The sequence below is a fragment of the Gossypium raimondii genome, chromosome 5 (assembly GCF_025698545.1).
Source record: "Gossypium raimondii isolate GPD5lz chromosome 5, ASM2569854v1, whole genome shotgun sequence".
Lineage (NCBI taxonomy): Eukaryota > Viridiplantae > Streptophyta > Magnoliopsida > Malvales > Malvaceae > Gossypium > Gossypium raimondii.
The window spans coordinates 54,414,252-54,440,315 of record NC_068569.1 but is presented as its reverse complement, the minus strand read 5'-3'; the positions used below and the strand labels follow the sequence as shown (position 1 = coordinate 54,440,315).

General features: G+C 32.2%; 3 protein-coding genes across 3 annotated transcripts; 2 read left to right on the top strand and 1 right to left on the bottom strand.

Annotated features, from left to right (window-relative positions):
• Positions 1-957: 957 nt before the first annotated feature.
• Positions 958-1,611, top strand: LOC105768257 (2S seed storage albumin protein). The gene has a single exon (XM_012588086.2). The coding sequence runs from the start codon at positions 1,024-1,026 to the stop codon at positions 1,459-1,461; it is 438 nt and encodes a 145-aa protein (XP_012443540.1). The 5' UTR covers positions 958-1,023; the 3' UTR covers positions 1,462-1,611.
• Positions 1,612-14,334: 12,723 nt separating this feature from the next.
• LOC105767298 (2S sulfur-rich seed storage protein 2) lies at positions 14,335-14,762 on the top strand. The gene is made up of 2 exons (XM_012586799.1): positions 14,335-14,451; positions 14,508-14,762. Exons 1-2 carry the CDS (start codon positions 14,335-14,337, stop codon positions 14,760-14,762), a joined length of 372 nt encoding a protein of 123 aa, XP_012442253.1.
• A 1,203-nt stretch (positions 14,763-15,965) lies between these two features.
• On the bottom strand, positions 15,966-24,598 carry LOC105768256 (uncharacterized). Its single transcript, XM_052630546.1, is given in 3 exon segments — positions 15,966-17,727; positions 22,464-23,843; positions 24,534-24,598. Coding segments are annotated over 2 exon segments (2,982 nt in total). The 5' UTR covers positions 24,534-24,598; the 3' UTR covers positions 15,966-16,125.
• Positions 24,599-26,064: the final 1,466 nt, after the last annotated feature.

Here is a 26,064-nt window from a genome sequence, read left to right as displayed (position 1 = left end):
ACCATTACTTTTATTATTTATTGTATGTTATTTACACATACCTCTGTATTTTAAATATATAATTTCTATATGCGTGTGACAAATACATAATTTTCATATACATACACATGTGATAATATTTATAGTATTTATAATGTTATATTAATAATTTAGTGTTTAAAATATGTTAAATTTTTAATATTTAAAATTAAGAGCAAAAGAGAAAAAAAACAAGTTCAAACTTTAAAACTTACAACATACAATTGGCACCATGTGCGACACCTGAAGTAGCACCATGTGATAGTCATTCGGATGATACTCACCATTTGGTTTTTTTTTTTTTTTATATTATGTATATTCATTTTACGATACATGTTTAAGATTCGTGGTTGTCTCTTTTAATAATGTTGTCTTTAAAATTCGAACTTATAATCTCAATTTAATAATATCGATTATTAATACAGACGATAGTGATGATAATAGATTATTATACTTCAAACTTAATAATTAACTTTCTTTTTCTCATTTTCATATAAAAAATTTAACAACTCAACTTTAATATAGATTATAGTGATGAGGAGGAGAGGAACAAGCCATCTGAGACTTGATCTTTTGTGCATCATGCAGTAGGTTTTAGGGTTTACTCTTGGGACTTTTAGCAATTGTTTTTTGGTTGATCGGTGTTTATCGTTAGATTAATTTGATGATGATGAGACTAGAACGTAAATTTCAGTGATGTGATTAAATTGATGTATATTTTAAAAAAAATTCAATTATTCTGCTGATATGATATTTGTGGAATGGTTTATAGTGATTTATTTACCCATCTCTTCCTAGGTTTTAGTTGTATAAACTTACAAAAACAAATCTAATTTCTCACCACCATCTGCATGCAAAAAAACCTACGTGTTGAAACTTGAAACCCTACATTACACGTACTGGCCATGCAAAGGCCAAAATCCATTATAAATACCCTTTCATCCGCCATCCCCATTTCTCACCATCACATACATCAATCAATCCAGTTATATATATCAATCAACCATGGCAAAGCTTGCTCTCCTCGTAGCTACTTTCGCTCTTGCTTTCTTCCTCGTCAACGCCTCCATCTACCGCACCAGCATCACCCCCGGCGGCGACGAAGAAACCTGGTCCCGACACGGTCGGCAGTCGTGCCAAGACCAGATATGGCGGCAAGGCTACCTCCCAAACTGTCAGAGGTACATGAACGAAGAGACCGGCAGCAGCCACCACCGATACAGCAGTCACTACCTCAACTCCTGCTGCGACGAGCTCGAGAACCTGAGGGAGGATTGCCGGTGCCAAGGCTTGAAACATGCGTTAGGACAACAGCTGAAGCTGCAGGGAGTACGGTGGGAGAGTCCAGAGGCTGAAGATATGTGTGAAGCGGCAGAGACGGCACTGAATAGGTGTGGTTTAGAATCTAGGAGATGTGATATGCATAGTGGAAGATGGCTTTAGATATAAAATCTAAGACCCTAAAATGCTAAACGCAAAATAAGTGTAATGCATGCAATGCATGTTGTTTAGTTGTTCACCGGATGAGGTTTTTGTAGTATATCTTATATGAATAAAGCACATTATCGTGTGCATTGCGTTTAGTATTTTTAACTCTTATATCTATCCATATATATTACACTATAATTATAATTTTGCGGCTATATATGAAGAAATGGTAAAATTTAAATTTTAGTTTAAACCATTTATATCAGATTAATCTATACCTAATTCTCAACAAATTTGAATTTATTTGATTTTTTTCTCATTTAGAGTTCGAGTTCGCGATTGGATGCATGTTTCAGTATTAAGCGATATCGCTGCCACTAACAGTAAATAAATGCACCGTCTATTTAAATTTATCACCCACCATTTTAGAGTAACAATAAGTAAATGCATCGTATATCTAAACCTATCTAAACCCACCCACCATTTGATCTAAACCTATCTAAACTCACCCACCATTTGAGAGTAACAATAAATAAATGCATCTTCCTTCCAAACTTATCTAAACCCACTCGCCATTCGAGACCTATCTAAACTCTAGATTATTAATTCAAAAATCTAGAAAGAAATATTACCCAATTAAATAATCTCAAATTTTATTTGATAGTATTTTTAATAAAAATATTTTTAATGAATTTTGAATATGTTAAAAATTATTTTAATATTTTTAATGTATTTAATGTATTATTTTAAAAAACGATTTAAACTTAATTAGATCCAGATTTTTAAAAAAATTGGGATGAATTTAGAAAAAAATTAAATTTTAATTAAATCGTATTTAAACTTGAAAATTTAATTTAAATTCTTTGTATAAATTCAACTCGAATCTCACCTGATACATTTATTATTATATATATATATTTAAAATATTTGTCTATTTTATATATATTTAAATTTATATATTATTATTTCTTTATCACCAATCATTTTTTGTTTTCATATATTTTAAAATTTACTATTATATCATTTTTAAAATATTTATGTACTTTTATATATTTACTTAATTTTTTAGAATTAGAATTAAATTAAGATTATTTATAAATTTTGAGGTTAATTTTCTAGAATGAGTCGATGCAATAAGTAAAATTATAGGCTAAATTGATTATTATACTGATTTTTTAATTGCCACGTCAGTTTGCCGTTTATAATTTTAGTGGGAGTGACTAAAATGACCGTACTATATAACGTGAGCGCTTAAATTACTAACTTTTATTTTGAATGCCTAAAATAATTTTTTATAGTTGGGTGACTATTTATGTAGTTTATCCTTTTCTTAAGATAGAATCATAGAAACTTTTGGCTCATCATCAAGGTCAGTTTATTTTGTGCACATATAGTATATGATGAAATTGAAATTGACGTATTCATGTATATGTATAAGTAAGCATGCTATATAGCTTAAGAAAAACATGAAAAACATGTTACATGTATTTATCACTACATTTTAATCATTCAAATCGAAAATAAAAATTTTGTATATTTTTAAAAGGTTTTAGATTTATGAGTAACTTGCTTAAATCAAAGTTTTTAATTTTGATTTAGGCTTAGTTAGGATGGGTTACCTGCGGTTAGTATAAAAATAACGGTGGCGGTAAGATTAAATACTATAGCAATATTATAGCGTGAGAGAAAAAGTAAACTAAACACACTGCACCGCACCGCACCGCACCACACCACACCACACCCAACCACCCATCTGAACCGGCCCTTAATTTCCTTCATACTCGCATTTTAGATTAGTTGAGAAATATTAGCATGGTTCAGACCAGTAGGAAAAACAACAAAAATATCTATTTTTCATCCTCCAATTTTACAAAAATATCATTTTAACCCTCAAAATAAATTCTTGTCACTTTTAACCTTCAAATCACAATGTTTGTCAAAATGGCCCAAAATGGTGAAAAACTTAATAGGTCGTCAACTCAGGGGTGAAGCCAAAAAAAAAATTTAGGGGCTAAAATTAAATTGTAATTTTATGATAGTAAAAATGCAATTCACCATTTTAATAGTATATATCTTTATGATTTTTAAAAGATTAAATCAAATTTTTATTATTTTTAAAGAAACCAAAGTGTAATTTTACCGTTACTAATTTAAATTTTTTAAAATTTTAAAAAACCTAAATGAGAATGTTTTCATTTTAGGGGGTCGGAGTCCTACCAACCCCTAATTACGCCCCTACATTAACTGTATGATGTGGCACGCCAGGGTGTTAAAAAGTTTAACACGTGAAATTTCATGTTTGATACTTTTTGTAACGCTTTTTAAGTTTTAGGTTGGTAATTTTTTGTATCGGGTTAGTTCTCAAATTTTTTTCCTTCAACTAAATTAATACTTTTTTGTAACGTATTCAAGTTCAAGACAGATGACAAAAATATAATTATGACATGTAACATTAATGACATTATCATGATTTAAAAAATATATTAAAAATCAATAAAATCAATTTATTCAGAAAAATAAAATTTATTTCTCCCTCCGGTAATTATTATCACTTTCCCAGAAAAATATTTAACCCATAACCAAAATATGAACTCTTCACTGTCAGCTTCCATCACTGTAGACCCTTCTCCCTCGCCCATTGTTTGCGTATGGCCCCCGCTCTGCCTACTGTGATTGAACCACCGACGGCAGCTGTCGTGCTTCCGATTTCAGACCGCCCTTCTTACTCGGACATGATAATTGAGGCTATTAGTGCTGTGAAAGAGAATAATGGGTCAAGCAAAAGAGTCACTTCTAAGATTTAGTTTATCATTACTTCTCAAAAAAAAAAAAAGGTCAAAAATTACTTTTGAGCAGAAGTTAAAATTTTTGCTTCTTTAAAAAATACTTTGCAATAGATTTTCTTTTCCAAAAACACTTTTCTATATTCTTATAAAAATTATTGGGTAAATTACAAAAATGGTCACTTTTGTTTATCTTAGATTACATTTTAGTCATTTATGTTTGAAATGTTACGTTTTAGTCACTTACGTTATTGTTTTATTACAAAGTGGTCACTCTACCGTTAAACTCCATTACCTCCCTAACGATAATCCTATATGTCAATCCAAATAGATTTTAAATGTCAACTTAAAAGTCCAGTTACTCGGATGAAAATAGGTTTTTAATTAAATAAATATAATTTGGACTGCCACATAGAACATCCAAGTTGACATTTAAAATCTATTTGGACCGCCATGTAGGACCGCCGCTAGGTAATAGAGCTTAACAGTAGAGTGACCACTCCGTAACAAAACAATAACGTGAGTGACTAAAACATAACATTTTAAACATAAATGACTAAAATGTAATCTAAGACAAATAAAATTGACTATTTTATTGTTTACCCAACATTATTTGATTCTCCCTCCATCTTCCAATCTATCTAATTCCTTCCCTATGACAAATTAATTTTCCATCCAAACCCTAACAAAAATCCCAATTTTCCTTTTTTTTTTCATCTCAAATGGCACCTTATTCTCCCTCCATCTTCCAATCTATCTAATTCCCTTCCCTATGGCAAATTAATTTTCCATCCAAACCCTAACAAAAATCCCAATTTTCCTTTTTTTTTTCATCTCAAATGGCACCTTTGGACCCTCACTCCTTCATCAACTCTTACCACCCTTTAACCACTGACATCTCCCTTTCCCTTTACTTAAACTTCCCTTCCACCACCATCCACGGCGCCGCTTTCTTCATCCAATACACTATTCACTGCCTCCGAATAAACCCTAGTCATCGGTCCAACTTCCCTAAAACCCAGCTCCCCAACTGCAAACGCGAACAAATACGGCGGGATCGGTTGGTTCATCTGAAATTCCTCGACTACCCTCGTTTCGGAACACCACAACGAGTTAAACCCACCACGCAACAATGCGAATGTCCTTCGCCGGCAACCAGTGACCTCCTATCGACATGGCGGGCGGACATAACGGCGCATAACTCCCGAGGGACGTTGAGCAAAGCAGAGTAACGGGTTCTAGCCGCGGGAGTGTCTTGACATGGGAAAATGGAATGCGCGTGGATAGACTGGCATTGGGTATAAACAAAAGATTGTTTTTTCTTAAACGTTTGCGGCGATGATAGCCATTGGAAAGCAGATGAAGAAGGGGAAGTAGAGAAAACGATGAAGAAGGAGTTCAAAATGTTGTCGTTTGGTAGCGAAATGGAAAGCTGGGTGCCCGTTCGGAACTCCGATAGCTGTAGACGGTGGCGGCTAGGGTTCATTCGGGGAAGAAGAAAAAATAAATGAAAAGAAATTGAGAAAAAGAAGGGGGAAATGGAAATAATTTTTAAAAACATTTTTATTAATTTTTAATATATTTTTTAGATTATGACATTATTATGATATCATCAATGTCACTGTCACAATCATATTTTGCCATCTGTTTAGAATTTAGCGTGTTATAATAAATAATGATTTAATTGACAGAAAAAAAATTGATTATCAATTTGAAATAAGAAATTTGAGTATGAATTTTATATCTAAATAACTCTTCAAAAACAAACATTCGAAACTCCAAAGATTGGGGGTTTCAAATCCCTAAACCCCAACATTTAATCATGTCACAAAAAGAAAATAAAGAGCTATAAAACTCAGTGTAAATGAGGAATTCAAAGTGGTTTAGAATAGACTCAGCAAAATTGGATTTAAATAAAAAATTTTAAAATTTTAAGTTAATCGAATTGAGGTGTTTGAGTTATTCGAGTCAACTCAAGTAAGCGAGTTCAAGTCTAGTTGAATTTTACAATTCGAATTATTTCGATTAACAAATTGGTGTAAATATTCTTTTTAATCCCTGTTAATTTTGAAAGCAAATTCATCTCTCTCTCAACAAAAATTACAAAAATTTTAAAATATTTATAAAATTTTATATTTTATATTTTAAAAGATTATAATTTTTTAAAAGAATCTAAAGAATATATAAAAAAGTTAAAATTTTTCTAAAATAATAATTTTGGGACCTAAATAAGTTAATTAGTGATTCAAGTTTATCATACTAAAGTTTTATTTTTCTTTTTGCTTTGAAAAAGTTTTCAAATTTATGTGCTCTAACGTGAAATTAGTTATACTATAAATATTTTCCCTAGTACCTATTTTGAGTCGAATCCATTTTCTTGATGAACCATAAATGAAATTTCAAGCCTATTATATATTCTATTTGATTCATTATTTCCTTGTCCTTGCACGGATTTAGACATTTGGCCATTGATATTAAGGGATTAGGTCGATACATCACGGTAGTTTTAAAAGAAAAGAAAAAAATGAGTGAACTAAGGAATTGTATGGTATAGTACGTATAAGATTTCTTGAGCTTGTAAAAAATTAAGGCAAAATGTCAAATCGAGAAAATCTCATTGAAAAAAATATATACGAGCTCAGATGATTGTACTCATGCGTAATATACGATGCCTTAGTAAATGGAGAGATAAGGAAAGTGAGGGAAGTGGATATAAGGTGGTGAGTTATACGTATACTTGGGAGCATATCGGGAAGAATAGAATGTGTCAAACTACTTTCATGCTTAATTATTCTGTCGAGCCTGTTCCTTAAATTCTAAACCAACCTAAGTTGCAAAACCTTACAAGTTGAAAAGTCCTATGTGACGTAGGTAGTACATTATGTGAAGGACATTGTGTCAATGGTTGATATTTTTACCACTTATATTCATTTGAACATACTTGTATATTTATATATGTTTTATGGAAACCTATACTTAACATTCTTTTATTTGTTTGCTTTGTAAGTTATTGAACTAACTTGTCTAATTTTAGAAATTGTGAGTCAATTGTATATCACTCTAGAGTTATATGTTTATTTACATTATCTTGTTAATATATTTTTGTGCAATTTCCTATATCAAGCTGGCTCAAGTACATTTTCTTTTCTGTGCATGTTTATTTCATGTTTTTAATTCAGTTTGTTTTCGGTTTTTAATTTATTTTTATTTAGTTTGCTTGAGAACAAGCAAAGACTTAAGTGTGGGGTATTTGACCTGTTGTCAAATGTAGTAGTTATTTCGGGTTATTTCCGCATTTAAGGAGCTTGTTTTAAACTAGCCAATTTAGTATTTTATATTATGTTTTCGATATTTAGTAGTTAGGATGAAATGTTAGTAAAAATAAATGTTTTTAACACTATTTATGAGTGTTGTGACCTATGAGGCAGACACGGGCCTTAGGTAGTGCTAATGTGTGTAATTGAATGTGTAGGATGATGAATTATAAGTCCGATTGACGTGGGAGCAAAGGACGAATGATGCATAAGCTTCCCAAGACGTCAAAGCATGAAACGAGCCATACAAGGCGTGGAACACCTATTGTAACACCCCTTACCCGAGACCGTCGCCGGAATCGAGTAAGAGATGTTATCCAATTTAACTTACCGATTCGGAGCATAAAAATTTGCCTTTAAAATTAAATTCACTGTTCACAACAAAACTGTCTACCTGCGTGACTTTCACTAATTTAATTATAACTCGAGTTACAGAACTCAAAATTTAAATCCGTAAATTTTCCCTGAAACTAGACTCATATTACTACTTACCATAAAATTTTCAGAATTTTGACTTGGCCAATTAGTACAGTTTATTCATTAAAGTATCCCTGTTTCACAGCTCGACAGATCTGACCTCTCGGCACTAAAAATCAATTATCTCTTTGTACAGAATACATATAAGGTTATCGTTTGTTTCTTTTGAAAATAGACTCACTAAGAAATCTACAAATATAAATTATGACCCATAATTCTTTCTGTACAATTTATAATGATTTTTCAAAGTCAGAACAGGGGACTTCAAAAACCATTCTGACCCTATCTCACTAAAATTAAAATATCTCAAAATACAGAATTCCTTTGCCTACACCGTTTCTTTCATATAAAAATAGACTTGATAAGCTTTAATTAAATATATAATTCACTCTCTAATTCCATTTCTACTATTTATGGTGATTTTTCACATTCACGTCACTGCTGCTGTCAAAGAAACTGCTTCTTTGAATTAGTTACCATTTTAACATACATAACACCAAAACATATTCTTTAATAGCTACTTCAATAGCTAATATTAGCTATATCATTTGAACATGCTCAAAAGGATCAAGACTCCATACATGCCATAGTTTAAACATTTTGAAAAGCACATAATACCGAGATGATTATGATAGTGTGATACGAACTCCGACGATCCCCACTTCGATCAAGTTCAAATCACTATATAACAAAGGAAAAGAAGAAATGTGTAAGCTATAAATAGCTTAGTAAGTTACATGTAAACAATAATTACTCATTTAATAATTAACACTTTTAACATATAACTAATCAAAACATTTCTTAGCAATTTCAATCACTTACACATGCACAATCTTACCAATTCACTTGCATATACATTTTCACACTTAACATTTCATATTCACTTTAATTCATTATTAATCCCGTTGAGCAGTTGGAATATACACGGATACGTAGAGATTTAGCACATAAGTGCCATTAATCGATATGTAGAAGCTACCAGCGATATGTAGCGAAGCTACCATTGAAATGTAGCCAAGCTACCAGCGATCAATAACACTGGAATGTCCACGGGCTGCTCACACAAGTCGTCAGTGTACGCAACACATGCTAGATCACCCAGCACCCGGGACTCACTGTAACACTGTAACTCTGTAACACTGTAACACTGGTCTCTAGTGACATGTCACTTGTATCCAATTCTATTCCTAAGTTCAACCGGGAATTTACACTTAACACTTTATTACTTGAATAATTCATGAACAATTTTCCTTCCACATTCAATATTAATTCACATATCAAATATAATTCACAATTTATACAAATATAACTATTATTTACATATAACTTACCTCGGATGCAAAACGACTATTTTTGTAATTTAGTCGATAACTTTCTCTTTTCCCCGATCACTTCCACTATTTCTTCTTTCTTGATCTATATTAACACAATTTAATACATTTTATCAACATTTCATTCAAATACAATTCATACACAACATTTTGGCAAATTTACATTTTTCCCGAAACTTTTCAAAATTCCACTTTTGTCCCTAAGCTCGTAAAATAAAATTCACTAAATTTTTAAATTTCAAACTTCACTAAATCATATTTCATGCTCATAACAGCCCTCAATTTCACAAAATCACAACTTTATGCACACTTTACCATCTTTCACAATTTAGCCCTTTTCAACATTTTCATCAAAATTCATCTAGTAAAACTTGTAATTAACACTTCAAACATTCATTATCTAACATCACTAATCAATTTACAATTATATCATGAATGGGTCAATTTTAAACTTTAATTTCATTTAAATTAAATGGTAGAAACATGAAATTCAAGCTTCAATAAGCATAAAAATACGAAAATAATCAAAAACGGGGCAAGAAATCACTTACAATTGAGCTTAGGAAGTTCAAGAACCCTAGCTATGGTGACATGAATTTTTTGGCAGCAAACGTCTGATTTTAAGAAGATGAACACTTGTTTTCATCTTTATTTTGTCTTTATTCAATTTGGACAAAATGCCCTTGACCCATTACTTAGATATTTTTCTAGAAATACCCTTTTGTGTCCATAACACTAATTCATGGTCTAATTGCCACATAAACACTTCCAATTTCATGCAATAATTCAATTAAGTCATTTAATCACTAATTAGACACACTTTGCATTTTTCTCAATTTAGTCCTAAAAATTCAATTAAGCACTAAAGCATTAAAATTTTCTATCCATATTTTCACACAATATTTCAATCAATCAGTAACTAATAAAAATTTATAAAATTAAACTATTTCACTTCGGATTTGTGGTTACGAAACCACTATTCCGATTAGGCCCTATTTCGGGCTATCACACCTATCGTGCCGCACCATGCAAGGCTGGGGCTATTGTCGAGGCTATTGTCATCCGCACCTATCGACGTGCTGCCAAAGTTTGCCGAGGCTATTGTCGTTCGCACAATCAAATTTATACAAAAATCTAGGATGTGGCAAAAAACCTAATTTAAGCTACTAACACTCATATAACTAGAACCTTAGGGGTTTGATGTAACTAAGTCGTCTTAAACACCTTCAAAACCCTCGTAGATTAAGGGTAGGATTAAACTTAGTTTTCTTTCAGCTTTTCATAAACTCTTTGTTCTTTCCTTTTGGAATCGATTTTGATCCAATAGTCGTTTTATAATATTGAATTATTTCAGTTATTTGCTTTTGCGAGCGACGATACTCGTTATTCCAATCAACAGATTTACTACTCCATTCTCCAATCGACATCAACTCCAGGATTATTCTAATCTCTTTTCTCTATCGACTCAATTGTGTTATTTAAATGAGTGGCTAAATCTCTTAAGAGAGATTAACGAGTGGATGTGGATGTGATTAATGGAGGATTTAGGGTTTCTCGAGAGGATTAGTTGGTAGAGATTACGCGTTCCTAAACCCCAGGCTTGACAACCCTAGGAAGTAATCATAGGTTAGATGAGATCAAAAGATAAGTCTAAAAAAGAAAACCGTAGTTTATCCTGGTTGAGAAAGTGAGGTTGGGAGATAAGCGAGTATCAACCAATCGATTTATCAGTTAGAGGTCAGGAGGTATAATTGGTTAATTGGTGACTAATCATCCCTAAAACCCTAATCTGAAGTTAATTACAAACCCTAAAACGAGTTAATCTTCCTGATTGCTTTTATCGAATTAGTGTTTGTTTATTTTCTCGTTTATTTATTTTAACTATTTAATTTCTCTTATTACTCCCTTTTATGATTTGTCGTAATATAAAATTTAACTATTACTATTTAGACTTATTATTGTAAAAAAAAAATTATATATTTATTTCATCCTCCTTTGGGGTACGATCCTCTGAATACTTGTTGTGTTCCGTTGTAAATACATATACTATATCACAATTTGACCTGTATACCTGTGGGCACCGCCGTTCTAATTCTATAAGTTTTGGTGTGCTATTTTTACTATAAACGATAACACATTTATAAACAATCATTTGTACATACCATATCTTTGTATTCTTTTATTCATGATTCCTATTAATAATAGTATTTTTTTCAAGTTAATCTGAAAACTTCAACTATTCAAACTAAACTTAAAAAGAATATAATTAACTCATTAAAAATAATAATTAAATTAAAATTTTTTAAATAAAAATTTAATAATTTATACTAATTTTATGGTTTTTTAAAAAGCATAAATTATTAGTTGTTAGGATCGTCCCGATTAAGCAACAAACAAGTAAAAATAGCAGAAGAAATTGAGAAGATGAACACACAAATTTAACGTGGAAAAACCCCTCCAAAGAGGATAAAAAACCACGGGCAAAGATAATTTTACTATAATGGCAAAAGAATGAAGAGTACAAAAGATGGAGATAAAACTAAACCACGAAAACCGAAAAACAAAGATCCTCAAACGTAAACACAAAATTCTCTGAATGTGTTATGAGTTCTAATCTAATGGGTATTATTTCTAAGATTGTAAAAGAGCCTATTTATAGGCTAAATTAGTAAGTCAAATAAACTACACTAATAAATGTCAAATATATTATACTAATAAATACTAAATCTTCTAGAAAGAAAATATATTTTTGTTTAACTTGACTTGCAAGCAATCTCTTAGAATTTGGGTCACACAACTCTAACAATCTCCACCTCGACACGAATTCTTTCAACACCATCTTTGCCAAAACCCGCCACAGACCTATCTTGAACCATGCAGGGAATTAATTGAGTCGAATCTATGCTTAGAAGCTGGAAGACTTCTAGCCTTCGACTTATGCACTGCCAAATCAAAACTAACCCGGGTTTGATTTTCACGAATACAGTGCCCTAACTTTTCAAAACGTGCATCCAAAAGAGAACCTCTCTTCAACGAAATGGTCATACCTTTTTCCCTCCTATGACCAAGTTGCCTCCGCTCCAAACGAGTTGGCTTTGACTCCATAACAGACGAGGGACGTCCAATTTCACCGGTCACTGTAGAACCTTCCAGAATATAAAGACTGCCAGTTCTTTTACCTTTTAACAAAACGAGAGCTCCACGAGATACTTTAATGTCACTCGACTCGATGTTGATTCTGCATCCTTTCAAGTCTAAAATACTCAAGGACATGAGATTCTTTCGTAAATCAGGTACATACCTGACATCTGAGAGTGTCCTAATCGTCCCATCATGTATCCTAACTTTAACAGTACCAATACCTATTATCTTACTAGATGAAACGTTTCCCATATGCACAACTCCACCTTCAACTGAACTGTATGTGGAGAACCATTCTTTATTGGGACACATGTGGAACGAAAATTCTGAATCTAGGATCCACTCAGACTTAAGCTTGGAGTTGTCGCTCGTTGACACTAACAAGAAATCATCACCACCTTCATCGACCAAATTAGCACCAACTACATCTTCCTCGTTACTCTCAGCAGCTCTTTTATTTCGCAGTTTAAAATAATCTGCTTTGACGTGACCTAACCTTTTCTGATGGCGACACCTTTTGTCTCGTTTCTTTGATGCTACCAAAGCGAAGCTTGCCTATCGCTTTGCTATTCAAACCAAACTCATTGTCGAGTTTGTCTCTACTCAATAAATGACCCTTCACATCTTCGAACGAGAGTTTGTCTCTGCCATAAATCAAGGTCTCCCTGAAAGACTTGTATGAAGAGGGTAAAGAGCACAATAATAGCATAGCTTGATCTTCATCATCAATATGAACCTCAACGTTCTTTAAATCATTTAAAAGAGTAATGAATTGACTGATGTGATCTTTAAGAAGCTCACATTTGTTCATGCGAAACGTAAATAGACGTTGTTTTAACACTAAACGGTTAGCCAGAGACTTAGTCGCATAAAGAGTTTCAAACCTTTTCCATAAGGCGAATGAGGTCTTCTCCATCAATACCTCCTACAATACTGTATTCGCGAGGCACAATTGGATTGCAGACAAGGCCTTTTCATCAAGCTCTTCCCATTCTGTTTGATTTAGATTCTCAGGCTTTTTCCCTGTAACAACCTTTTTCAAGCCGTTTTGAACTAGAATTGCCATCATCCGAACTTGCCACAAATTGAAATTTGTCTCACTATCGAACTTCTCAATTTCAAACCTCGTTGCTGCCATCTCTGAACGGGCTGATCTATGAAAATTGAACTAGCTCTGATACCACTTGTTAGGATCGTCTCGATTAAGCAACAAACAAGTAAAAATAGCATAAGAAATTAAGAAGATGAACACACAAATTTAACGTGGAAAAACCCCTCCAAAGAGGATAAAAAACCACGGGCAAAGATAATTTTACTATAATGGCAAAAGAATGAAGAGTACAAAAGATGGAGATAAAACTAAACCCCGAAAACCCGAAAAACAAAGATCCCTCAAAATGTAAACACAAAATTCTCTGAATGTGTTATGAGTTCTAATCTAATGGGTATTATTTCTAAGATTGTAAAAGAGCCTACTTATAGGCTAAATTAGTAAGTCAAATAAACTACACTAATAAATGTCAAATATATTATACTAATAAATACTAAATCTTTTAGAAAGAAAATATATTTTTGTTTAACTTGACTTGCAAGCAATCTCTTAGAATTTGGGTCACACAACTCTAACATTAGTAAAATAATTCTGTTCTTATACAAAAAATTCACTACCATCTCTTCATAGGTTTTAGTTGTATAAATTTACAAAAACAAATCTAATTTCTCACCCCCATCTGCATGCGAAAAAACCCTACATTACACGTACTCGCCATGCAAAGGCCTAAATCCATTATAAACACCCTTTCATCCGCCGCCAATCAATTCAGTTATATTTATCAATCAACCATGGCAAAGCTCGCTCTCCTCGTAGCCACTTTCGCTCTCGCTTTCTTCCTCGTCAACGCCTCCATCTACCGCACCACAATCACCCTTGACAGCTACGAAGAAAACCGGTTCGACGCGGTGAGTCGTCGTGTTAATACCAGATAAGGAAGCTACACTACCTCGAACGGTGTCAGTGGTACATGCAACAAGAGACCGGCGGCATTAGCACATACAACACCCAACTCCTCAACTCGTGCTGCGACCAGCTCCAGAACCTGGACGAGGGTAGCCGGAGCACAGGCTTGAAACAGGCGGTGAGGGAACAGCTGCAGGAAGGACAGTGGGAGAGTGAAGAGGCTAAAGATATGTTTGAAGTTGCGGAGAGGGAACTGAGGAAGTGTGATTTAGAGCCTAGGAGATGCGATATGCAATCTCGAAGATGGTTTTAGATATAAAATCTAAGACCCTAAAATGCTAAACGGAAAATAAGTGCAATGCATGTTTTTGTAGTATATGTGATATGAATAAAGCACATTGTCGTGTGGATTGGGTTTAGTATTTTTAAGTACTCTTATATCTATCCGTATATATATACTATAATTTTGCGAGTAAATACAATCCCTTCTCTGAAGAAAGAGAAATGAAATTATGATTCCACTGTTATCTTATTTTTTTCTAATTTAGCTTTTTCTTCCAGAAAAATTCAAATCCAAGTTTAAAAAAAATAGTAAGATTAGGTTAATGATTTAGAGAATATTATTTAAGGTTTGGATTATTTTCAAAATCAAATAGAATTGGAATTAATAAGATTAGGTTTTAAATTAGCAACGTAGATGGCTCATTTAAAATACGGGATTTTTTTTTGGTGAATTATAATAACAGGACAAAGTCTGAACAATAAACGCATGGATGGTGAACACCCTTAACCATCGAGCCATCACATGAGGTTCACCTTAAAAAACAAAACTTTGAGCACGAATTAAAAAATAGTACATTAATTATATATTAAATATAAATATAATTTATATTTATATATATAATAAATCACTAATTTAATAATAACTAAATATTACTCAAAATCTAGAAAAATTATATTTAATACAATAAAAAGTATATTAATGTTTTTACTTAAAATATTTCAATTTGGGATTTGTGATTTGAGGGTTTAAAATTTGTTTTCTAATTGTTTTGTTTTTTGAACTTTCAGACATGGAATATCACGTGTTAAAATTTTTAACGCCAAACTTTTTGCGCGTAAATTACATTTGAATTATCTCTAAATTTATTAATATATCAAATTACAGTAATATTTTATTTCGATAAATTAGTTTAAAAGGTGGTTCAAAAAATAATTAAAAACTAGATTATTTTTTCAATTTCGGCCAAACTCATTTTCTTTCCTTTAACATTCAAATTCTAAAATACTAATTTACCCTAGCTGTAATTATTAGTATGCTAATGGACTTGATTTGTGGAGCAAATCAGCTCATTTAATATTTATCAGATTTTATAACCTCAAAATAAACAAAATAAAAATTGAGTCAAATATGTTAATCGAACCAGAGGCTAGCCCCCCGAATAATATGATACGATGATCACAGACAACATACAACCCCTATTGATTAGTCAAAGAGCTTCAAATCTGTTAAATATAAACATAAAACGTTATTCATATGGTAATTAAACATATGTGGTTCACTGACCATTTCAGCACCGCAAAGCATAGTTCCCTTCAAAACCCACAAACCCACTTTAAAACACAAACAGTTCATAGAAAAGAAAATTGCGAAATCAACCAAAATAGACACCCGATTAGAAACCACCACGGAGGCGAAGGACAAGATGCAGTGTGGACTCCTTCTGGATATTGTAGTCGGCTAGAGTTCGACCATCCTCCAACTGCTTCCCAGCAAATATCAACCTCTGCTGGTCTGGTGGAATCCCCTCCTTGTCCTGAATCTTCGCTTTCACATTGTCGATCGTGTCTGAGCTCTCCACCTCCAGGGTGATTGTTTTCCCGGTCAAGGTCTTCACGAATATCTGCATCCCTCCTCGAAGTCGTAAAACCAAATGCAGGGTCGATTCCTTTTGGATGTTATAGTCTGCAAGTGTCCTCCCATCCTCAAGCTGCTTTCCGGCAAAAATCAACCTCTGCTGGTCTGGAGGAATCCCCTCCTTGTCCTGAATTTTCGCTTTGACATTGTCAATGGTGTCCGAGCTCTCGACCTCCAGGGTGATGGTTTTACCGGTCAAGGTCTTCACGAATATCTGCATCCCTCCTCGAAGTCGGAGCACCAAGTGGAGGGTAGACTCTTTCTGGATATTATAATCTGCAAGTGTCCTACCATCTTCGAGCTGTTTGCCAGCAAAAATCAACCTCTGCTGATCTGGTGGAATCCCTTCCTTGTCCTGGATCTTAGCTTTTACATTGTCAATGGTGTCAGAACTCTCAACTTCCAAAGTAATAGTCTTTCCGGTGAGAGTCTTCACAAAAATTTGCATGCCACCACGGAGACGTAACACCAAATGGAGGGTCGATTCCTTCTGAATGTTATAGTCCGCAAGAGTTCGGCCATCTTCAAGCTGCTTTCCAGCAAAAATCAACCTCTGCTGGTCCGGTGGGATCCCTTCCTTATCCTGAATCTTGGCCTTAACATTATCAATCGTATCAGAACTCTCCACCTCCAACGTAATAGTTTTTCCGGTGAGGGTTTTTACAAAAATCTGCATCCCACCCCTAAGACGAAGGACAAGGTGGAGGGTAGACTCTTTCTGGATGTTGTAATCTGCAAGTGTCCTACCATCTTCGAGTTGTTTTCCGGCAAAAATCAACCTCTGCTGATCTGGTGGAATCCCTTCCTTGTCTTGGATCTTGGCCTTGACATTATCGATAGTATCGGAGCTCTCCACCTCAAGGGTGATGGTCTTACCAGTAAGGGTTTTTACAAAGATCTGCATCCCACCCCTAAGACGAAGGACAAGGTGGAGGGTAGACTCTTTCTGGATGTTGTAATCCGCAAGAGTTCGGCCATCTTCAAGCTGTTTACCGGCAAAGATAAGCCTCTGTTGGTCTGGTGGGATCCCTTCCTTGTCTTGGATCTTGGCCTTGACATTATCAATTGTATCGGAACTTTCCACCTCGAGGGTGATAGTCTTGCCAGTAAGAGTTTTCACGAATATCTGCATGCCACCCCTTAGACGAAGGACTAGATGGAGGGTGGACTCCTTTTGGATATTGTAGTCGGCAAGAGTTCGGCCATCCTCGAGTTGTTTTCCGGCAAAGATAAGCCTTTGCTGGTCAGGAGGGATCCCTTCTTTGTCTTGGATTTTAGCCTTGACATTATCGATAGTATCAGAACTTTCTACCTCAAGGGTGATGGTCTTACCAGTAAGGGTTTTCACAAAGATCTGCATCTGCTGTCAACAAGAACCAATTAATTAACAACTACCAGAACTTATTTAAAAAAATTATACCCCAAAAGAATCCGACAAGAATTACTAAGATTTTAATTTGGCATAGATGAAACCCCAGCCAAGGATCAAACAACTATCATAAGTTAAAAAAGTCAAGAACATAATTGATCAATCAATAACTTCGGATCCATGCCAGTTTATTCAACTATGAAGCACTAATAAATCAGACCCGAAATAAAAGAAATCAAATAAAGTAAATAAACATAGATAGAAAACAGAATTAATTTACAACTAATGTATGGGAAAATTTCCAAAAAGTATTCAACAAGAATTGTTCAAATATGAAGCACTAAAAAACATAGATGATATTATCAAAAGCTAAAAAAAATCAAGAATATTATCGATGAAACCCAAGCCATAAATGATAATATCCAACAAGAATTATTGATCTGCATAGACGAAACCCTAGGCATAGATCAAACAATTATCAAAAGCTAAAAAACATCAAGAATATTATTGATCAATCAAGCGGAATCAAATCAATATTATTGATCAATACTATTTCAAATCATATAACATCAAGAATAACTTTCAATTTAAGCCAGTTTATGCAACCATGAAGCACTAAACAAATCAGACCCTAAATCAAAAAATCTCAAATAACGTAAATAAAAATCCTTAAGCCAGATCAGAATTAACCCATGAAACCCTAAAATCAACAATACCAAAGTCGGCAAATTAATCAACCGGACGAAACAAAATAGAACTTCAGATCTTGATTTCTGAAAAAAGTTCAGATCTTTACAAACAGATGTCAATATATTTATCAAAATAGATCCAATTGAACCGATGAAACCTTACCCTAATCACACGGAATAAAAATTTACGAAAATTCAAGAACAAAGAAATCAAACCCAGAAATAGAAAACGAAGCTGCAAAGAGAAGATTACCTTCTGGGAGAGATTTGGAATCAAGAGAAGACTATTGAAATAATTGGATTTTGATGGAAAATTGGGGGAATTTGTTGATTTATTTATAGGGAGAGATTGCCGACTTAATCGTGTAGATATGACTGTAAATTGGGTACGTATCCGTTTTGGGTCATTATTTTGGGTTAGGTTTGTTAGGTCAACAATTTTTTATGAAACTTATTTTGTCTTAATTACGTGATTGAGTCTTAATTTAATTGACATTAATATTATTGTCAGTATAAGAAGATATAAATTCGGGTGCTATTAAAAAAGAGCTTATATGATAAAAATCTATAATGAGATTAATGTTCAAAAAATATTTTTGTATTAACTATAACAAATAATTGCACTAAATATTAGATAGTTTAAGCCACTAGGAAAAGAGTTAATTGCACTAAATGTCCTTAAACTATGACATTCATTTTAAATTAGTCTCTAAACTTCAAATCATTCTAATTACATCTTTAAGCTATCAAGGTTATATCAATAGGTCTTTTCGTTACTAAAATCATTAATTTAACTATTAAAGAACATAATTTAAAATGAAAATTTTAAATGAATATTATAAAAATATATGTTCTAAAAATCTTAAATGAATATAGTCATTTATGGTTTATTGTACCACTTCTAGGCATTCTCTAAAGTTTCATTGCATTCAGGGTCTGTTCGGAAGAAAACAAGACCAATGTCGCAACATCATGGAGCCAGTATTGCGACACTAGATTCTCTGATGCTCATGTCGTGACAACCTATGGCCAGTGTCTCATTAATTTAATTAATTAAAATATTAAAATATCTTATAATAAAATAACATTAAGATAATAATAAAATATTTCACCAATCATATTTCAACACCAAATATTCATCAATTATTATCATGATAATTATCTTGATTGAGAAATGACTATTTTACCCTTGTAATATCTTAATATTCACTTTTATGCTATTTCTCACTTTTGGTAAAATTGCAATTTAGTCTCTCTTATTTTTCTACTTATTCAATTTGGTCCGTATTGACCAATTTATTTTACTCTTTAGTGCTTTCCTCAATTGGGGTATTTGCACTTTTGGTCCTGCAACTTTTTTGTATTTATATTTTGACCTCACAAAATTTTAAATATTTACACTAGGGCTACAACACTTTTCATATTTTTACAATATAATCCCTACCTTAAATTAATACGTCATGCCATACTTCTTGTTTCAACTTCATTTAGTATCTTACGACCTTCTCTTTCATCAATCTTATATATTATTTCACTAAGAATCTATCACATTTGTTTACAACCAAGGAGGTTTTTGGGATGTTATAAACTTATTTGACCCTTCAACTTTATATACAAAAAAAAAAAGTCATCTTAGCCCTCCATTTAATTTTTCTTCTCTTTTAGCCCTTCAACTTGCATCATTTGTCAAATCACTCCAAAATGGATGGAAAAATTAACTCAATTAACTTTGCTGACATAGCATCCATGTGTATTTTTAATATTTTCTAATAATTTTAATATTTTTTTAATTTTTATATTTTAAAAAATTAATTAGTTACTGATGTGACATTCACATGTATGCCACAATAGCAAAGTTAACATATATTAACTTTTTCATCCATTTTGAAGTGACTTGACAAACAACATAAGTTTAAAAGCTAAAAGAGATAAAAAAAAATTAAATAGAGGACTAAAATGACTTTTCTTTTTTTTAAGCGAAAGGGCCAAATAACTCATCCTGCCTTTTTTATATATATATATATATATATATATATATATATATATTATTTATGGTCCTGACTAATTATTTATGCTTTTGACAAAGTTGATGTTATGAGCCAATCGAGCACCAACTCGATTAGAAAAATTACAGAAATGTCATTTCGTAATTAAAATAAATCATATTATTTGAGGGCATTTTGTCTTCCCATTTTTTCACCAAAAAACCCTTCATTTTAATGTGTTTTATACAATTTTATTTTAATATGTGGAATTTATTATTTTCAACCGTTGTATTTTATACTTAGTATTTATTAGTGTTACCCATCAATCAAGTCTAAGCTTAGTTAATGAATTACCAAAAAAATTATTTGTAAAGTAAATTATATGATTTTGAGGGTGTTTTCGTCTTTTCTTTAATTTTATAACCAATAAAATTTATCCATAACAGGATTTACATAAAACTTTTTCATTTACCGTATGAACTAAAGCAATTTTAATTTTCATTTGAAATTTTAATAAATATATTTGTATTCTAAATTTTTATATATTTTTGTATATGAATAATGTTGATTGAGTTAGTATTACAAATGAACACGACACCAACTCATGATCAATGAAAAATAATTGTATTAATTTAGTATTCTTAATCCAACACAAATTTTTTGTATTTAAATTTAGTTTTACTTACAATTTAATCTATTTTTAATTATTTTGATATTGTATATACGTGTGTGATAAGATTTCTAATATACACATACACCGGGGAGAAGTCAAAAAAATTTTAGAGGGACCAAAATTAAATTACATATTTTTACGATAATAAAATGTAATTTTATAAATTTAATAATCTATATCTTTATAATTTTAAAGGATTAAATCAAAATTTTATCATTTTACGGGCAAAGTACAATTTTATCATTATTAATTTAAAATTTTATAAATTATAAATAAACCTAATTAAAATTTTAAAGAGAGCCAAGACACCCTGCGAGTCCCCATGAATTCGTCACTGATATATATGTATGATAAAAGGTTTTAATATATATTATATTGCTGAAAACAATCCATATGTATAAATCACTGCTCACCTTTTTTTTTTTTTGCATAGTTTTTACTTTTTAGAAGGAGATGTAATAAGTTATTATTAAATTATCTTATTTTGAAAAATGAAATATTGTAATAATATTTTCATTTAAGTTTTTATATGTTCCATAAAAATTATTAATAAATATATGAAGCTATTTTGAATAAACCATAGATTAACTCGAAAAGCTTAGTTTAGAAATATACATAAATTGCTAAAGAGAAGTACTTCATTAATAATCAATTTAAAAGAAAATAAAATCAAAGAAGTACAAAGTACATTTTAATTAATATATTTATCGTAAATAATAAATGATAACAATCAATATCAAATAACACTTATGATAAAAAAATAAAAATATTATAGCAAAATTCTAATGAGACAATTTAAATATCAATTAATTATTTAAATGTGAGAATAATCTAAAATGAATTTTTAATAATAACATGTAAAGTTACTTTTTAATTTAAATGTTATATTTGCAAATTAATTTACATTAACATATTTTACATTTAACCTTTTATAATATTATCTAGTATAAAAATGTAAGATAATTATACAAAAATTAAAAACTCAATCCCGAAACTCGTAGTGACAGACTCATGAGCAACAAAGAAAATTACATAAGACAACCGCTGTTCATTGAAATTATTAATCTTAATTGGTTTCCTTTAGAAATATTAAGGGCATATTCACCCCCAAAATGTTTATTTTTAACTTAGCTTCAGAGCACGCCATCCTCACTGACCGTTATATTACCACGGAGAGAATATATGAAACAAAAGAGATAATACAGAAATTCAATATTACTTTAAATATAAACACAAACTTAGCTAAGCTCGATTTAGGTATAACACAGTAATAATGTTTGAACATCAAACTTTATTCCATACAGTAACTAAAGATGTGGTTCACTGACCATTTCAGCACCACAAAATCACAAATGAAAATTACGAAAACAAGCAGAAGACACCCAATTAGAAACCACCACGAAGGCGAAGGACAAGATGCAGAGTGGACTCCTTCTGGATATTGTAGTCTGCTAAAGTTCGACCATCCTCCAACTGCTTCCCAGCAAAGATCAACCTCTGCTGGTCTGGAGGAATCCCCTCCTTGTCCTGAATCTTAGCTTTCACATTGTCAATCGTGTCCGAGCTCTCCACCTCCAGGGTGATGGTTTTCCCAGTCAAAGTCTTCACGAATATCTGCATCCCTCCTCTAAGGCGCAAAACCAAATGCAGAGTGGATTCCTTTTGGATGTTATAGTCCGCAAGCGTCCTCCCATCCTCAAGCTGCTTTCCGGCAAAAATCAACCTCTGCTGGTCTGGAGGAATCCCCTCCTTGTCCTGAATTTTCGCTTTAACATTGTCAATGGTGTCCGAGCTCTCGACCTCCAGTGTTATGGTTTTACCAGTCAAGGTCTTAACGAATATCTGCATCCCTCCTCGAAGGCGCAGAACCAAGTGCAGGGTTGACTCCTTTTGGATGTTATAATCCGCAAGCGTCCTCCCATCCTCGAGTTGCTTTCCAGCAAAAATCAACCTCTGCTGGTCAGGTGGGATACCCTCCTTGTCTTGGATCTTGGCCTTCACGTTATCAATTGTGTCTGAACTCTCCACCTCCAATGTAATAGTTTTTCCAGTCAAAGTTTTCACAAAAATCTGCATTCCACCACGCAGTCGCAGCACCAAATGCAGGGTTGACTCCTTTTGGATGTTATAATCCGCTAGTGTCCTCCCATCCTCGAGCTGCTTTCCGGCAAAAATCAGCCTCTGCTGATCTGGTGGAATACCCTCCTTGTCCTGAATCTTGGCCTTAACATTATCAATGGTATCAGAACTCTCCACCTCCAAAGTGATGGTTTTTCCGGTGAGGGTTTTTACAAATATCTGCATCCCACCCCTAAGACGAAGGACAAGGTGGAGCGTAGACTCTTTCTGGATGTTGTAATCAGCGAGGGTCCGGCCATCTTCAAGTTGTTTACCTGCAAAGATAAGCCTCTGTTGGTCTGGAGGGATCCCTTCCTTGTCTTGGATCTTGGCCTTGACATTATCAATCGTATCAGAACTTTCCACCTCGAGGGTGATGGTCTTGCCAGTAAGGGTTTTCACAAATATCTGCATGCCACCCCTTAGACGAAGGACTAGGTGGAGGGTGGACTCCTTTTGGATGTTGTAGTCGGCAAGAGTTCGGCCATCCTCAAGTTGTTTTCCGGCAAAGATAAGCCTTTGTTGGTCTGGAGGAATCCCTTCTTTGTCTTGGATTTTGGCCTTGACATTATCGATAGTATCGGAGCTTTCTACCTCAAGGGTGATGGTCTTACCAGTAAGGGTTTTCACAAAGATTTGCATCTGCTGCCAACAAAAAAACACTAATTCACAACTAAAAAATTTATATAAAGAACAAACTTTTTTCCCGAAAGAACCCAACAAATTACTAGACTTCAATCTGGCATAGATGAAGCCCTATGCATAGATCAAACCATAATCAAAAGCTAAAAAAATAAAGATCAACGCTACTTAAAAATCGAAGAACATCAAGAATACCCGACAATTTAATAGATAGATCAAACCATTATCAAAAGCTAAAAAAAAATAATAATCAAGAATATTATTGATCAAACAAGCGGAATCACATCAATATTATTGATCAACGCTATTTAAAATCATATAACATCAAGAATAACTTCCATTTAAGCCAGTTTATTCAATCATGAAGCCCTAAACAAATCAGACCCTAAATAAAAACTCGAATAAAGTTCATAAAATTCTTAAGCCAGATCAGAACTAACCCATGAAACCCTAAAATCAACAATACCAAAGTTGGCAAATCAATCGACTGGACAGAACAAAATGGAATTTTAGATCTTGAAATCTGAAAAAATAAGATCTTTACAAACAGATGCCAATATATTTATCGAAATAGATCCAATTTAATCGATGAATCCTTACCCTAATTAAACCAAATAAAAATTTACGAGAAATCACGAACAAAGAAATCAAAACCGGAAATAGAAAAAGAAGCTGCAAAGAGAGGATTACCTTCTGGGAGAGATTCGTAATCGGGAGCTTGCTTTGGAATCGAGAGGATTAAAAGAGAAGACGATTGAAATTTTTCAATTTTGATGAGAAACAAGGGGGGATTTGTTGATTAATTTATAGGGAGAGATTGCCGACTTAGTTAAGAAAAGTGGGTTAAAAAAATAAAAAAAAAAACACCGGTCCATATGAAGCCACGTAGAAAGCTAAGTTTGGATGAAGACGCTGCCGTTTCGTCTAGGAGAAGCGGACTAATTTTGGTAAGTATATATTCTTTAATTCCTTATTTTAAATCATCTGGCATTACCTTTATTCGGGTATTTTACTTAAAAAAGAAAAAAAAACTCAATTTTAATATTATTTACGAAAATTGACCACTTAAAATATTATTTATTAGAATGAGCCAAAAAACACAAAAGGCTTTCATGTAGATGTGTTTTAAGGGAAAGTTAGAAAAAAGCTCCCTTGAGAAAACACTTTTGCTAATATGGCAAAAGCGCACTCGAAGGAGCTTTTTTGCCCGTATTTTTTTAAGATTTTTTGGGATATTTATATGTTAGGGTTTAGAGTTTATGATTTTTAGAAAAACAAATTAAGATTTAAGAGTTTTGGAAAATAAACCCTAAACCTTAATTTTTTTTAAAAAAGCTTTAAACCCTAATTTATTTTTTCAAAAAATTCTAAGCCCTAAACTTTAACTACAAATATTCTAAAAAACCCTAGAAAAAAACATGAGCAAAAAAGCTCCCTCGAGTGTGAATTTTTGCTAACGTGGCAAAAGCGCTTCCTCGATGGAGCTTTTTTTTTTGTAATTTCCCTTAAAACGCGCCTACATAGAAACATTTTGTGTTTTTTGGCCCATTACGGTAAATAATATTTTAAGTAACCCATTTCCGTAAATAATATTGGAGATGGGCCTTTTTTTAGTAAAATACTCCATTTATTTATTAGTTTCTAATGATTTATATTACATGTTATTTTTATTTGCAATAATTAGTATAAAATAATATATTTTTAATTATTTAATTTAATTAAAATATATTAATTATCTATTCAAATGTTATAATAGAGAATTTTCAAATCATAATTATAACATTTTTAACATATTCAATAAATGAATATTCTTCAAAATAATTAATTTTTAATGTCACGTGCGTTGTATATAAATTTGCATTTAATATTTAATTAATTTAATTATTTATAGATTGGACTAATTATTAAAACTCAAGATCTACTTGAAATTTGAAAAATTTGAATAAAATTATTAAGCTTAAAAATGAATCTTAACAAAAATAAATATAAAATAAACACTTTAAAATATAGGTCAAGCTTAGGCTTGCATAATCAAAGCCCAAGCCGGACCAATTTACTAAGATTTTTTTATTAAGTCAACTTATTGAGTTTTAGTATATTATATTATTTTATGTTTATATATTATGACATTTATAATACATAAAAATTAAATTAATATTAATATATAATATTATAATGTAAACATTTAAAAAAATTGAAATACCTACATATAAGATTTTAA

Bases quoted from the DNA above. Each gene is read 5' to 3' on its own strand.
- LOC105767298 (XM_012586799.1), top strand. From the start codon at position 14,335: ATGGCAAAGCTCGCTCTCCTCGTAGCCACTTTCGCTCTCGCTTTCTTC. The intron at 14,452-14,507 runs GTGAGTCGTCGT...GAACGGTGTCAG, and splicing joins AAGAAAACCGGTTCGACGCG to TGGTACATGCAACAAGAGAC.
- LOC105768257 (XM_012588086.2), top strand. From the start codon at position 1,024: ATGGCAAAGCTTGCTCTCCTCGTAGCTACTTTCGCTCTTGCTTTCTTC.